The following is a 16,357-nucleotide window of genomic DNA, read 5'->3' on the forward strand; positions in this document are numbered from 1 at the left end:
ATGTTAATGAAATTGACATTAAAATTATTATAAACTCACTGAAATCCAACAAAGCGCCAGGAATGGATAACATCAAATCAGAAGTACTAAAAGAACTTGGGCATATTTTAACTCGACCCATTACACATTTAGTAAATAGCATTTTTGCTGCAGGAAAATGGCCCGAACAGTTAAAGCAAACCGTAGTTATTCCCATACACAAGAAAGGTGATCCTAAATTAACAAAAAACTATAGACCAATTTCTTTAATTAGTTCACTTTGTAAGATTTTAAAAAAATCTTTAAAGAACCAGCTAGTAAAATACCTAGAAAAATTCAAATTAGTATCAAACAAACAGTATGGTTTTAGGGAAGGGATCTCCACGGAAAATGCCATATCATATCTAACAAGTAAAATATATAACTTAGTTGATAACAACATACCAACGGCTTGTGTATTCCTAGACTTGGCGAAGGCTTTTGATACAGTACTAGATACTCTGATAGACACAGGTATAAGAGGGAAAGCATATAATTTGATGGACAGTTATTTAAAGGGTAGGCAACAAGTAGTGAGAATAGAAGGGACACAAAGTAGTACAAGAAACATTAACTTCGGTATACCACAGGGAACAGTATTAGGACCAATTTTATTTATTTTATATATACAGTATGTCCCTGTAAGTTGTATCCATATGGAAAACTTTTTTATTATTAATTTTACGAAAAAAAGTTATTCTTTATAAAAAGCTCTGCATGGTCCAAAACCTAAGATTTAACCATCAAATATCAAATTTTTTGAATATTATACGAGGTATGTCAAAAAGTTTGAATTTCACTCAAGAGTAAAGTAGCTTTATTTTTCACAATATTGAAAATTGCTATTATGAAAAGTTGTTTGGAATTAAAAACTGTATTCTAGTATTCAATTACATTCTTCTAATTGAATTTTTTTTTTTTTTGAAAAATTATGGAATGCTAAAATTATTTTCAGTTATTTTAATTCAGATAACTCTTTTATTATTAATTTTACGAAAAAAAGTGATTCTTAATAAAAAGTTCTGCGTGATCTAAAATCTAAACTACAACCATCTTTTGTCAAATTTTATCAATTTTATACGAGGTATGTCAAAAAATATGAATTTCGCTCAGGAGTAAAATACGTTTATTTTTCACAATATCGAAAATTGTTATTATGAAAAGTTATTTAGCATTAAAACTATGTTTCAGTATGTAATTACATCCTTCTAATTGAAATATTCTGAACTATAAAGGTACTTTCCTTTTGACCTAAATTTATCTTTTTTGACATACCTCGTATAAAATTGATAAAATGTGATATACGATGGTTGTATTTTAAGTTTTAGACCATCCAGAACATTTTATTAAGAATCACTTTTTTTCGTAAAATTAATAATAAAAGAATTATCAGAATTGAAATAACTGAAAAAATAACGATAGTTATCCAAAATTTCTCAAAAAAATTTTTTTTCAATTAGAAGGATGTAATTGCATATTAGAATATAGTTTTTAATTCCAAACAACTTTTTATAATAGCAATTTCCAATATTACGAAAAATAAAGCTACTTTACTCTTGAGTGACATTCAAACTTTTTGACATACCTCGTATAATATTAAAAAAATTTGATATTTGATGGTTAAATCTTAGGTTTTGGACAATGCAGAGCTTTTTATAAAGAATAACTTTTTTTCGTAAAATTAATAATAAAAAACTTTTCCATATGGATACAACTTACAGGGACATACTGTATATATATATATAAATATATATATATATATATATATATATATATATATATATATATATAAATCTGTAGGAAATATCAGGTATGTGGTCTATAATAAAAAATCTTTATTTTTTCTAAAAACTCAATATTTCGCACATTTTTTTGATGGCTTCTTCAGGAGTATACTGTAAATATATACAGTATATATATATATATATATATATATATATATATATATATATATATATATATATATATATATATATATATAAATAACATACTGACTTTCCAAACCAAAGGCGACATTTTAAGCTTCGCAGATGACACTGCGATCCTATACTCTGCTGACACTTGGATCAATTTAAAGCTTAAAATGGAAAAGGACCTAGGAAATATTATAGATATATTCAGTCATAAACTACTCACGGTAAATATTAAAAAAACACTATATATACCATTTACCAGTTATAAAAGTGGCTTACCCGATTATAACTCGTTGATTATAGGAAATCTAATGATTAACAATGCAAGTAGTACAAAGTATTTAGGAATTCAGATTTATTCATATCTTCGCTGGGATAAGCACATAAATCAAACTTTCAAAACTTTAAGATGTCTTTTATATAAATTTAGATATCTACAAAGTATATTAGATATCCATCATCTAAAAATTATTTATTTCTCCTTAGTAGAGTCACGTCTAAGGTATGGAATTCTTAGTTGGGGTGGCATTGCAAATACGCACCTAAAGCAATTGAACATTATACAAAGAAAAATATTAAAAATTATTTACAATAAAAAACTATGGCACAGTACCGATGATCTGTTTATTGAAGCTCAAGTGTTAGATATAAGACAATTGTTTGTACTTGCAATGTTCACTAACCTATATAAAAATAAACAGTTACTTGTACCACTAGAACACACATACGATACCAGAAGTAGAGCACAGTCCTTTATTAGAACAAACTTAACAAAGAAAGTAGTTGGACAAAGAAACTTTGAATACCTTCAAATAAAAATATATAATTTGCTTCCTCAAACATACAAAACCTACTTAATTACTATAAATTCCTGTAAATTAATAAAGTGCATATTTCAGAGGTATTTAAAAATAAATAATAGAAAAATGTTTAACCATCTTTTTGAATAAATAAATAACATAAACCTGTAAACCTATAATTAAACACAAAAAAAAAACAAATAAAAAAATAAACGCTCAAAAATTGATGAACTTCACTTCATATCATGTTATTTTTATTTATATTAATTTGTATTGTACCTACATGTAAAATTTTACTTCTTAACCCGGCACCTGCCACGTGGGGTGCTACCAGCACCCCATAACACATTTTCATCAAATATTTGGTATTTCAAATTTGTTAACCGTCCTGTGCGCCATAGTAGCTTTCAATAATATTATATAGCATAGATCTGTTTGTGTTTGAAGTGGTTATTTAGTGTCATTCTGAAATTGTAGCTCTAAATTCGAATTGGGGTGTCATCATCTGGCAGTAAAATTTTTTTATGTTTTTGATAAACAGGTCAGATTTACATTTTTTTATTGTAATAACTGATCTAAATTATTAGTATATTCTCTATACTCAATAAAGTTTAATTTTCTTAGATATTTTACATCACTTCATTAATTATGGGTTGGTACTTGCTAATTTGCTTATAACACCTTTTTAATTTTATTTTTTAACTTTTATAATATATTAGTAGCTAATAAGTTAATAAAACATGTTTTTTTATATTCTTGTGTAACTCAACACATTATTTTGTTTATAAACAAGTAGATCACAGAAAATTTTTAAGGGGTGCTGTGATCACCCCACGTGGCAGTTGATGCCTTGCAACGCCACGTGGCAGGTGCCGGGTTAATAATAATTATTGTTATATCCAACACAATATAATAATTGTTATGTTGTATATCCAACACAACTACACTAAATTGGCCCATGCACAACTTAATTGTTTTAATGGGTTCTATGGTTTGTTTTCGTTGAATACATACTACATACCTAAAACAGATCTGTAGATATTGTATTGCATCACAATAATTATATATTATATATTTTTATATGTGTATATTTTTCAAGTAAATAAACGTTATTATTATTCGAACAATTCTTTTACATGAATAGAGATATACATATAAAAAAAATTTATATCGTTTTTATATCCATCTATCTTAGTACATGTACTGATCTGAACATTATTTTTTTCTAGGGAAACTCGTATTTTAGGAAAATAAAGTTTTATTGTTATTATTTTTATATATTGTTATTGTAAGAACTATAGAGGGATAAAGTAAATGTCGCACACAATCAAAATTTGGGAAAGGCTGCAAAAGAGAGAGTTAAAGAGAAGTTCGATAGGAGAAGAACAGGTTGAATTTATGCCAGGAAGGACAGCGGATGCCTTGTTTGCTTTAATACAGTTGATAGAGAAATACGGCGAGAAGAAAAGAGAGCTGCATTTGGTATTTACAGATCTTGAGATGGCGTACGACACAGTTCCTAGACAAGAGCTATGGAGATGTATAAGACAGAAATGGGTTCCTAAGAAGTACTTAAGGCTCATGAATAATGATTAACCGAAAGTTTTAAAGTGACAGTTGGTTTGCATAAAGGCTGTTCTTCTTCTTTTTAAAGTGCCCTCTGTTGGTATTACAATTCTCTATTGTAGACTTTTATGTGTTGGCAACACCTGTGAGTGACACAAGTGACAACTGTCAATGTCAACAAGAACTTTGTAATATAACCAGGAATTTATCTTAAAATAAAAACGTTTATTTTGTCATCGTATTATTTGATTAACTATTTCCATCTATAAGCAGACTATTTCCATCACGCATTCCTCAATGGAGGTTGGCTACTACAATTGCAAACTCTTCTCTGTCTTCAGCTGTTCTTATTACTTGTTCAAAATTTAGCCCTGTCCATTGTTGGATGTTTCTTAGCCACAATAGTCTTTTCCTTCGTAGTCCTCTCTTTCCCACGATCTTTCCTTTCACTATAAGTTGAGAATATTGATATTTATTATTTCTCAGTGTGTTGCCTAGGTATGATGTTTTTCTAACTTTCACTGTGTTGAAATGTTGTCTTTCCTTGCTTATTCTATGCAGCACTTCTTCGTTTAAGGTATGCGATGTCCATGAAATTTTAAGGATTCTCCGGTAGATCCACGTTTCAAAGGACTCCAATTTATTTATTTATTTACGGTTACTGTTGGGTGAGGGCCCATATGTCTCAACTACATATAGTCCAAGCTGTGGGTGAAAAATAGGTCGATTTCAGGATATAATTCAGGAATTTTTGAAACCTATCACGTGTTGTAAAGTACGATGCCAGGAATAACTTATACTAAAATGTAACCAAAAATTTTGTGCGGTTTTTTTAAATGACGATTTTCATTTGTTAAATTTACAATTTTTAAAGATTTTTAATTTTGCAGCTTAGGATATTCATTTTAGAGAAAAAGTTTTAAATAGAATATTGTAGTAAATTAAAAAAATAATGTGTGTGTACTTTGTACGCACGTAAGAAGTTATACTTCTATTATATGATTTAAACGAAATTAATATACTTTTTATTTATATTTTGTTTAAATATTAAACTAATTTATACTTACTACTTCTCAAACATTTTTATTAGAACAGTGCCAAAAATTAAAATAATAAAAGAATAAAACACACACAAACACATTAAACAAGCCACAAATGATGTCTGAACATTAATTGTCGAAAATTTTTTTAACTAAATACGTATTTTCTGAAAATACAATTATATAATAAATATACTTAAAATCATAAAATGTATTAAAAAAAAACAAAAAAGAAAGTTTCTATTGGGACTCGAACCAGCGCTGATAAGAGCGGTTGGTATTGGAATTCATTCGCCTTCTCCGCTTAGCCACGGACACTATGTGTCATTATTTACGAAGATCGACTAACTAAACGGATTAAACTTGTGATATTTTGATATTTTGAAAATTGATCAAATTATTTTAATTTTGAATTGAAATGATTTAGAATTGAAAAAATACAACAAAACATAGAGTCAAAAAACAATATATTAGGTGAATATTGATAGAAATTTTGATGGTAATCAAATTATATAAATAAAAGTATTACATACTATGTATTTTGGTAGATCAAATAGGTAGGTTTATACCCATGATACATTAACAATTATTACGTACCTGTTACCTTTAAAAACTATTTAAAAGTCACTACAATATTATAAACTTTTTTGTTTCTGTCCTCATAACAATAAAACTAATATATTATACATTTGTTTACCTTTATCTTTACCTCCAAACCACAGCTGCCATATCGGATAATTTTTGACATGTCATTTGAACATCCAATCAGAACAAAGTTATAATGCGCATGCGCCGGGCTGATAGGTTTTAACATATAAAAAAATCACCCTCTATCGCCGGTAAAGAAGTATAACTTCAAAAAACCTACAATTTGAGCTATGGCAAGTTTAATTTCATTAATACGTTTTTTGCAAAACAGCCTGCGAAAGGTCCAAAATGGCCGTTTTTTGCAATTGCGTTATTTATTGTAAAAATAATTTTATGTATTTTTTAAGGCTTTAAAATGAAGATCTTTCAATACTTAACATAAAAAAATTTGTAGTGCCCGATTTGTGAACTTGTTGCTTAGATATTATAATTTGTTTATCCCAAGAGGTCAAATGTCCAAGGCTATAACTTTTTGAAAAAAAAATCGTACAGAGTTAATCCAAGATCCACTCTCTTTCTAAAGACACATTTTCATATTCTGATGTAAATAAATGCGTATAACATTTTTCAACCTCTTATTTGGGTTTGATAATAAGGGGGCAAATTTCGCTATAAACATTGAGAACTGAAGCCGCCCCTGTACCGGGTGTCCCAATAAGAATGGCTCTCGGCCATATCTCAGGAACCGTTTAAAGTAGAGCTTTGAAATAAAAAATTTTATAACAAAAGTTGCCTCAGGAAAAGCCTGGAAATTATTTTCATAATTGTGGGTCCACCGCTAGAGGGCGTAATTGAATATCAAAAATAAAAAAATCTAAATTTTACAAAATTTTCCTAATGAAGGGGCACTGGAAATCCGATTATTGTATTCTTCATCAAATTCTGCGCATATTTGATTTAACAAGTTTAACTCTACCTTTGCAAATAAGAGGTGGGGGTGAGTGGGAACCTTGTTATGAAAAAATGGCCGTAAGTCCGGTTCTGCTAAATCAAATTTTGAAAACTGGGTCTTGTTGAAGACAGATCTTTTTCTTCAATGTAAGCGTGATAATTTTGAACCATCCTAATAAGTAATAAGCCAGCTGGGAGGCGTTATTTAATTTTTTTCAGAAATCTAGTTTTCTTTGGAAAATATTAAATACAAGTATGCATTTTTAATCATACTTTATAAAATAAGATTAAATTAGCAATAGAATAGCGAAAACCGCATGTCGATACCTTTTTTCTATCTCAAGATATCTCGAGAAACGTGTAAATTTATACATAACTGTTACTATCACCGGTAAACTAAGTTAATGAAAAGTAGTGTCCTGTGGAAAAAAACAAAATAACACTTTCCAGATGTCAACGTATAAAAATATAATTAATTAAAACAACAATATAAAGAGAAACAATACTATTAGAATTAAATATAACACAGAACAAAAAGAACTACTTAGTGACGACCTAAATATTCAAATTGTTGCTTATCATACACTACTCTAGAATACATTATCCAGAGAATACTAAACGCCACTCAAAGCATACCGAGAGCAGAAATTGAGACTGCTGTTCAATCTACTCTTGAAAGAGTAAATGTTTGTAACGAAAATGATGGGCAAAAATTTGAACGTTTATGTCATTACTAAATAGTTGTTTTTATTTCTTTGTAATAGGGCTTTTCAACGCTTCTCATTTGTTTCGAGCCTCTGTCATATGCCGTATAATCCGTGTATAATATTAATATACGAGATATGAACGAGGCTCGAAACAAATGAGAAGCGTTGAAAAGACCTAATATACGTTGACAGCTGGAAAATGTTTCTTTGTTGTTTCCATAGCACACTACTTTTAATGAATTTCGTTTACCGGTGACAGTAACAGTTATGTTTTTAAATTTTCACGTTTTGTAAAATATCTCGAGATAGAAAAAAGGTATTAACATGCGGTTTTCGCTATTCTGTTGCTAATTTTGTCTAATTTTGTAATATGGTATTAAAAATGCATCTTCTTCTTCAGGTGCCATCTCCGCTACGGAGGTTGGCAATCATCATAGCTATTTTAATTTTTGAGGCAGTAGCTCTAAATAGTTGTTTCGAGCTGCATCCAAACCACTCTCTCAGGTTCTTCAACCATGAAATTCGTCTTCTTCCGATGCTTCTTCTGCCATCTATCTTTCCCTGCATTATGAGTCGTAGGATACCATACTTCTCGCCCCGCATCACATGGCCGAGATACTGTAGCTAAAAATGCATGTTTGTATTTAATATTTTCCAAGGAACACTAGATTTCTGAAAAAAAATAAATAACGCCTTCTAGCTGGCATATTACTCAGTAAGTTGGTTCGAAATCATAACTTTTACATTGATGAAAAAGATCTGTCTTCAACAAGACCAAGTTTGCAAAATTTGATTAAGCAGAACCGGACTCACAGCCAGTTTTTCATAACAAGGTTCCCACTCACCGCCACCTCTTATTTCCAAAGGTAGACCTAAACTTGTCAAATCAAATATGCGTAGAATTTTATTAAGAATACGACGATCGGATTTCCAGTGCCCCTTCATTAGGAAAATTTTGTAAAATTTAGATTTTTTAATTTTTGATATTCAATTACGCCCTCTAGCGGTGGTCCCACAATTATGAAAATAATTTCCAAGCTTTTCTTAAGGCAACTTTTGTTATAAAAATTTTTATTTCAAAGCTCTACTATAAACGCTATGAATATCCTAAGCTGCAAAATTAAAAATCTTTAAAAATTGTAAATTTAACAAACGAAAATCGTCATAAATAATAAACCGCACAAAATTTTTGGTTACATTTTAGTATACGTTATTCCTGGCATCGTCCTTTACAACACCTGATAGGTTTCAAAAATTCCTGAATTATATCACGTTTTTTCACCCACTGCCTGGGGTAATATAGAGAAGAGTCAACCAGACGTAGCATTTTGATAAACATAGTCGAATTTCGAGTTTTATTCGAGAATTACAAAAGAGTTTTTTGAATTTTTTGAAAGATTTTCTGGCCTGTTCTATCCTCGATCTTATTTCTAGATCAGGATTTAGGTTGCTATCGATCCTACATACCAGGTACTTAAATCTATAGACCCTGTTCTAAAATGTGTCCATTTATTGTGTACGATTGAGATACGTTTTGGTTTTTTCGGATTGACATCACTTTGGTTTTTTAATGTACACTCCTGACCAAAAAAACCGGGACACCTTTAAAAATGGGTTATTTTTGATGTCTCGAATCTCCTAAACCTGTTGTCCGATTTTAGTGATTTTTTTAATATGTTATAGCCTTATTCTCTAAGAATATGGATATAGTAATAGTGTTGCTGAACAGGTAAATGTCATTGTATACCGGGTGTAACAATATTACTGTGTTTTTTCCTGAAAGTTCGTAACACCCTGTGGAATATTCACGCATTTAAAAAATATTGAAATTAAAACTCAGTTGTAGCCCTAGCCTCTCTTAACATTCCGCTTTTTGACTCATTCACTTATGTTGGATAATGAAAAAGTTAGGTACTTTGACAAGTAGCCATGTTCTTCATCAATATAGGGTGTTTCTAAATAAGTGCGACAAACTTTAACTGGTAGTTCTGCATGAAAAAATAATGACCGTTTGATTTATAAACATATCAATTTTTTGGTGTTCAATTTTTTTTTACGCACTGTCGATTTATTTATTGCTCTAAAACCGGTTGACATATGCAAATAAAATTTGGTGGGTTTTAAGAGGCAGTCATTGCGCATTTTTTGACGTACAATTATGTATTTTATATTCACCATTGGCGTGCATACGGGTCATATTACCCGGTCATATTACCTGTATGCACGCCAATGGCGAATATAAAATTTTTAGTTGTATGTCAAAAAATGTGAAATAACTACCTCTTAAAACCTACCAAATTTCATTTGTATATCTCAACCGGTTTTAGAGCAATAAATAAATTATCAGTTTGTAAGAAAAAATTCAACATCCCGTATCTCGGAAACGAAGCATTTGCGGACATTTGTTTATAAAGCAAACTGTCATTATTTTTTCATGCAGAATTAACCCTTAAAGTTTGTCGCACTTATTTAGAAACACCCTGTATTGATGAAGAACATGGCTATTTGTCAAAGTACCTAACTTTTTTATTATCCAACATAAGTGAATGAGTCAAAAAGCAGAATGTTAAGAAAGGCTACAATTGAGTTTTAATTTCAATATTTTTTAAATGCCAGAATATTCCACAGGGTGTTACGAACTTTCAGGAAAAAACACAGTATTATTGTTACAGCCGGTATACAATGACATTTGCATGTTCAGCAACACTATTACTACATCCATATTCTTAGAGAATAAGGCTATAACATATTAAAAAAATCACTAAAATCAGACAACAGGTTTAGGAGATTCGAGACATCAAAAATTACCCATTTTTAAGGTGATCAAAAATGACCCATTTTTAAGGTGTCTCATTTTTTTTGACCAGGAGTGTATATTTTCATACCGAATTGCTCATAGGTTGAATTGGTTTTGTCGATGAGTCGTTGTAGATAGACCCAAGTCAGAATCCGCAATCAGCACCGTATCATCGGATTATCTGATGCTGTTGATATTTGCGCCATTCTCCTCGACTCCATCCTTGGAATCCCCCAGTGGCTCTTTGCTGATGATATCGTGTTAGTAGAGGAGAGCACAAAAATGTTGAAGGAAAAGTTGGTGAGTTGGAAGAGGGCTATTGAAGAGGGAGGACTTAAGGTTGGTAGATCGAAAATGGAGTTTATGTGGTTGGGAGAGAAGCAGGAACGATTGGGACATTGTTGGACCGAATTGCTTGGATAAAAAACAAGGACGAGTAGAAAAATTTAAACACCTTGGCTCCTACATACCGGAACATGGACACCAGATCGAGAAATTGTTCACAGGATACAGGCTAGTTAGTTTCTATCTAATTAGCCTTCTTCGGTCCATCTTTGGACATAGACCTCCCCAAGCATTTTCCATTCTTCTGTGTCTGTCGCTACAGTTATCCACCTAGATCCCACGTGCTTCTTGACATCATCTGCTCATCTCATGTGTGGCCTTCCTCTTCTTCTTCTTAAAGTGCCGTTTCCTCAATGGAGGTTGGCTACTACAATTGCAAACTCTTATCTGTTTTCAGCTGCTCTTATTAGCTATTCAAAATTTAGCCCTGTCCATTTTCGGATGTTTCTGAGCCACAATAGTCTTCCTCTGCTTCGTTTATATTCCCACGGTCTCCAATTTATCAGAATTTTGTTCCATCGGTCTTCTTTTTGTCTTATAGTGTGTCCGGAAAATCTCCATTTCAATTTTGCAACTTCTTGTCTAACATCCCTAACTTTGGTTTTCTCTCTTATCCAAGTTAATTAGCTTAGCTAGTTAGTTTAATATGTGCTTCATTGACCTGGAAAAGGCGTTTGACAGAATCCGAAGAAAGGACGTATGGAAGACACTAAAAGAAAGGGACATAAAGACAGACACATAATAGAAGTAATAAAGGATATGTACAAAAATAATACAAATACAATAAGAACCAATAACGAGGAATCCAGAGAATTTACTACAAGTCAAGGCGTCAAACAGGGATGCGTGCTGAGTCCACTGCTATTCTCAGTGATACTGGATGAAGCGATAAAGAAAGCCAAGAGAAGAATGAGAAAACTAACATTATGATACTGGCAAATGAAACGGACTCAACTATCGGAGCTACTATTTGCAGACGACATGGTATTGATAGCAGGAAACAGAGAAGACTTACAGAACAATCTTGAAATCCGTAGTACTATCAAACTTCTTGAAAGAACTTTGTAGAAAAGAAAGAAAGAAAGTTTGATAGTACTTCTTGAAAGAAGTACTATCAAACATAAATATGAAAATTAATACAGAGAAAACAAAAACAACGATAATTTCAAATACGAGGAAGACACATGCAATAGAATTAGACGGGAAACAACTAGAGCAAGTGGAATATTTTAAATACCTAGGAGTAGTAATCGAAGCAAATGGTAAACAAGACATGGAAATAAACGAGAGAATGGGACGAACAGGAAGCTTATTTAACGCTATGAAAACAACATTTTTGGGGAAAAAAGAGATACCGGAGAAAGTAAAAACGGCAGTCGTTCAATCAGTAGTTAGACCAACACTCATGTATATCAGCGAGACATGAACATTGACGGGGAGACAAAAATCCAGAGTCAATGGAAATGAGGTTCCTGAGGAAAATAGCAAACAGAAAGAGGACAGACAAAATACGAAACGAAACAATTAGACAAAACCTAAAACTGGAACCAATCAATGAAAAAATAGTGGAGGGACAACTAAGATGGTTCGGGCACGTGTGTAGAATGTCGAACGAGAGGCTTACAAAACGAGTGTTCGAAACGAGGGTGCAGGGGAAAAACAAAAGAGGAATACCAAGAGTTATGTGGGTAGATGAAATCAGGAAAGAAGTCGAGAAGAAGGGATTGACATTGGAAAGTGCAAGAAACTTAACGCAAGATCGGAAAGCATGGAGACTACAATGCCAACTCAACTCCACCAGCCTTACACCTAAAGGTAGAAAGGCTTAGGACTAAGTAAGTAAGTAGTTAGTTTAAATGGAAGAAAATGAGCGGGGTACTTTGTGATCAAAAAATCGGGGAAGGGCTGAAAGGAAATATATACAACTACGTGGTGAGACCTGCATTGGTGTACAGCGGTAAAGTGTGGCCTTTAAAGAAGATACAGGAAAAGAAGATGGAGACACCTGAATGTAAATGTTACAGTGGATGCTGGGTAAGACCAGAAGGGACATAATCAGGAATGACTTGATGAAGGAAAGAGCCATCTAAAGTAAAAAACCATAATCATCTTACCTCTCATATCAGTGGCAAAATTTCCTTTAAATGTATTAAGCTTGGTGTCTAGAGTAAATTTATAAAGATAAATTGGACACCGAGAAACTTTTGCTTGATTTTTTACAGATGTTAGTACTCCAGCAATAAAATATGAGTCTCCTAACAACTGAAAATAAAAAACAACATCAGATAATATACACTTCTCCAAGAAATTAACGCACCACCTTAAAAATGGGTCCGTTTTAATGTCTCGAATTTCCTAAACCTGTTGTCCGATTTAAGTCATTTTTTAACATGTCATAACCTTATTCTATAACAATATTGCTGTAATAATAGTGTTACTAGACAAGTAAATTGTCATTGTATTGGGTGTACCAATCAAACTGTGCGTTTTTTGTTTCAAAGTTCACTACACCCTGTAGAATATTCTAGCATTTATAAAATACTGAAATTAAAACCCAACTATCGCCTCTTATTTTCTTAACATTCTGTTTTTTTTATTCATTCGCATACGTTGAATAATAAAAAAGTTAAGTACTTTAACAAATAGCCTTGTTTTTCATCAATACAGGGATAATTATGGCAAACTTTAAGGGGTAATTCTGCATAAAAAAATAATGACAGTTTGCTGTATAAACGTATGTCCGCAAATGCTTCGTTTTCCAGATAGGAAATGTTGTGTGTGTGTGTGTGTGTGTGTGTGTGTGTGTGTGTGTGTGTGTGTGTGTGTGTGTGTGTGTGAGAGAGATCCTGGCATCAGACAAAATCTATTTGCCACAAAACATATAAATTCTTAATTACATTAAATGATTTCATATTGTCTATTTCTAAACTATACCGCTATTTTTGAATTTCTGATAAAATTAATGATGGAATCTAGTACCGCTTTATCTGGGGAAGAAAGGAGAGCTGTAATATTTAGTGGCAATGGACACTCGTGATGAATTAGTTCTTGATACAGAATTGAAGAAGATTGAGAGTTCAGAGAACATTCTAGAAATATATGATTTAGATCACAAATGGATACATTGTCACAACTACACACAGGAGAGTTAAGTATTCCAATTTTATATAAGTGAGATGGAAAGCGAGCATGATTCAATTTTAAACGAGTCAATACTGACATTTGTGCTCTATTATAATTAAAGGTGAAATGAGGAATGTCTTTTGGAAGTGTAGGGTGAATTCTGAAATAAGGGTTTGTAGATTTATTTGCAATTCTTTTGTAATCAGTTTCCCGTTTCCTTCTGATATTAGGTTGGAGAGCATTATTCAAATCTTTTAAATTAAATACTTTGTCCATATGGTGGCAACTGTGACTACTTTTTGCGGCTATATCCGCAATTTCATTACCTTCGACTCCGCAATGTCCTTTCGTCCAAATAAACGAAACAGTTACATTATTTTGTTTAAGATCCATAATTAATTTTTTAATGTTCAAAATTAAGACATTTCGGAATTGGTTTATTGGGTGACCGCTAATAGCTTGTAATGCTGATTTTGAGTCTGTACTTTTCAATATGATTTATGTTTGAAACAAAAAATGCCGAACCTGTGTTTAGCTCCGTTTTTGACCCATCTGTATATATTTTAGTTAAGTTCGACCCGAGACCATTTACAATGGATTTTATCATGGCTTGGTTTAAGATATTACAATCTGAATACCGAGGGAATATGGTGATAGGTTTGTCAATTATAGAATCGAAACTGTGTGCATACAATGGTATTTTATTAAGTTTAACAATATCATTTTGAAATAAGTTTGTATCAATAAATGCATCTGCCAAAGGAGGAGAGTTTTTCTTTTTCCAATAATGATTTGTCAAATTCTCAATTACAAGAAAGTTAATTTTTGCGATCAAATCACTGTTGTAACATCTATATTTTAATAGACTTTTATTTGCTAAAAACTGTCTTCGAAAACTAAGAGGAAGTTCTTGAGACTCTGCCAGAATGGCATGATTTGGTGAAGATGCCATTGCTCCCAAACATATTTTCAGAGCTCTATATTGTATTCGATCAAGGGTAAGTTGGTTCGTATTGGAGGTAGAACCATAGAGAGTACACCCATAATTCAAAATCGAGCGAATATAAGACTTGTAGAACATTAAGGAAATTTGTTGATCCGCGCCCCAGCTCTGTTTGGAGAGGAAGCGCAGAAGATTAATTCCCTTTTCACATCTTTGTTTGACATACTTAATGTGACTGGTCCATAGAAGTTTACTATCTATAATTATACCTAAATATTTATATTCTTTTACGATAGGAATAGTGTATTTACCTATAGAGAAATTATCGACTAACTGATATCTGTGCCTTGTGAAACACATCAACACATCACAGCTGCCTTTTCTGGTGAAACACTAAAACCCATATCGTCGAACCAGTTTTGTAACCTGTCAAAAGTACGTCTTAAGTCTATCATGCAGCGATCGTAGGTATTATGGGTGACATAAATGCATAAATCGTCCGCGTATTGAATAATTTGTATGCCATCGCTCATCAAATCATGCAAGTCTGCAGTGTATAAGTTAAACAAAAGGGGACTTAAAATAGAGCCTTGCGGAAGCCCGTTGTAAAGTACTCTTGGACCATGTAAAACGTTATGACTATCTCGCAAAAATACTTTTCTATTAGCAAACAAATTTAAAATATTTATAGAGACTCTTTTATTGATGCCAAACGTTACCATTTTTGAATATAATATTTCCAAATCTACCACATCATAAGCCCCTTTAAGGTCCACAAAAAGACACAACATGTAATTATTTTTTGATAGACACAATTGAGCATCTGTAACTAAATGGGAGATTGCATCAATTGTGCCTATACCTCTACGAAATCCATACTGATTTTTTGGTAAAATTGATCTGTTTTCGACAAAATGTTCGAGTCTAAATTTTATAAGCCTTTCGAAAGTTTTTGTAATACACGATAACAATGAAATAGGTCGGTAGGACGAAGGTAAGTCAGGTGGTTTCTTAGGTTTCGCTAGAAGACACACAATTATATTTTTAAGACTATCTGAATACTTTTGTTTCAACCACCAATCATTAAAAATTTCTAAGAGAAGAAGTTTACCACTTTCAGGCAATTTATTTATTATCGTATAAGTAAACCCGTCAAGTCCAGGTGCAGTATTTTTTGATTTTTTTAAGGCTAATTCTAATTCCGAAAAGCTAAAATTTTTTGAGAAGGTGTCTGAGTCTTGATGGAAGTGAAATTGATTAATGTTGTCGTTAAAAATTGGACCTGCAGCAGATGAAGGAGCCAATGTATCAAGAACTTTTTGAATAAGGCTTTCGTCTAATTGTGGTTTTCTTTTTTGATGGTGTTTATTGCAAATAGATCTTACAGTGTTCCATATCTCAGTCAGAGGAGTGTTTTTATTTAATTTATTCAAAAACATTTTCCAACTGTTTTTTTGTTTAAGTTTGAACGTACGTTTGACATTAGCAGAAATGTCTTGATATTGTAGATAATTGATAAAATTACCTTGTTTTTTAAACTCGCTGAGAGCTTCTTTTCGTTTTTTA

The 16,357-nt window shown here is 31.9% G+C and overlaps 1 protein-coding gene across 1 annotated transcript in view; it reads right to left on the minus strand.

The window, feature by feature from the left end:
* The window catches only part of LOC114335172 (juvenile hormone esterase), a 67,290-nt gene that overhangs the window by 2,468 nt on the left and 48,465 nt on the right, over window positions 1–16,357 (minus strand). Inside the window, exon 5 of the mRNA XM_028285357.2 lies at window positions 12,840–12,987. Within this exon, the coding sequence (XP_028141158.2) occupies window positions 12,840–12,987 (148 nt within the window). The remainder of the gene's footprint in view (window positions 1–12,839; window positions 12,988–16,357) is intronic.

The sequence above is a fragment of the Diabrotica virgifera genome, chromosome 1, assembly GCF_917563875.1.
Source record: "Diabrotica virgifera virgifera chromosome 1, PGI_DIABVI_V3a".
In the NCBI taxonomy this organism is placed as follows: Eukaryota; Metazoa; Arthropoda; class Insecta; order Coleoptera; family Chrysomelidae; genus Diabrotica; species Diabrotica virgifera.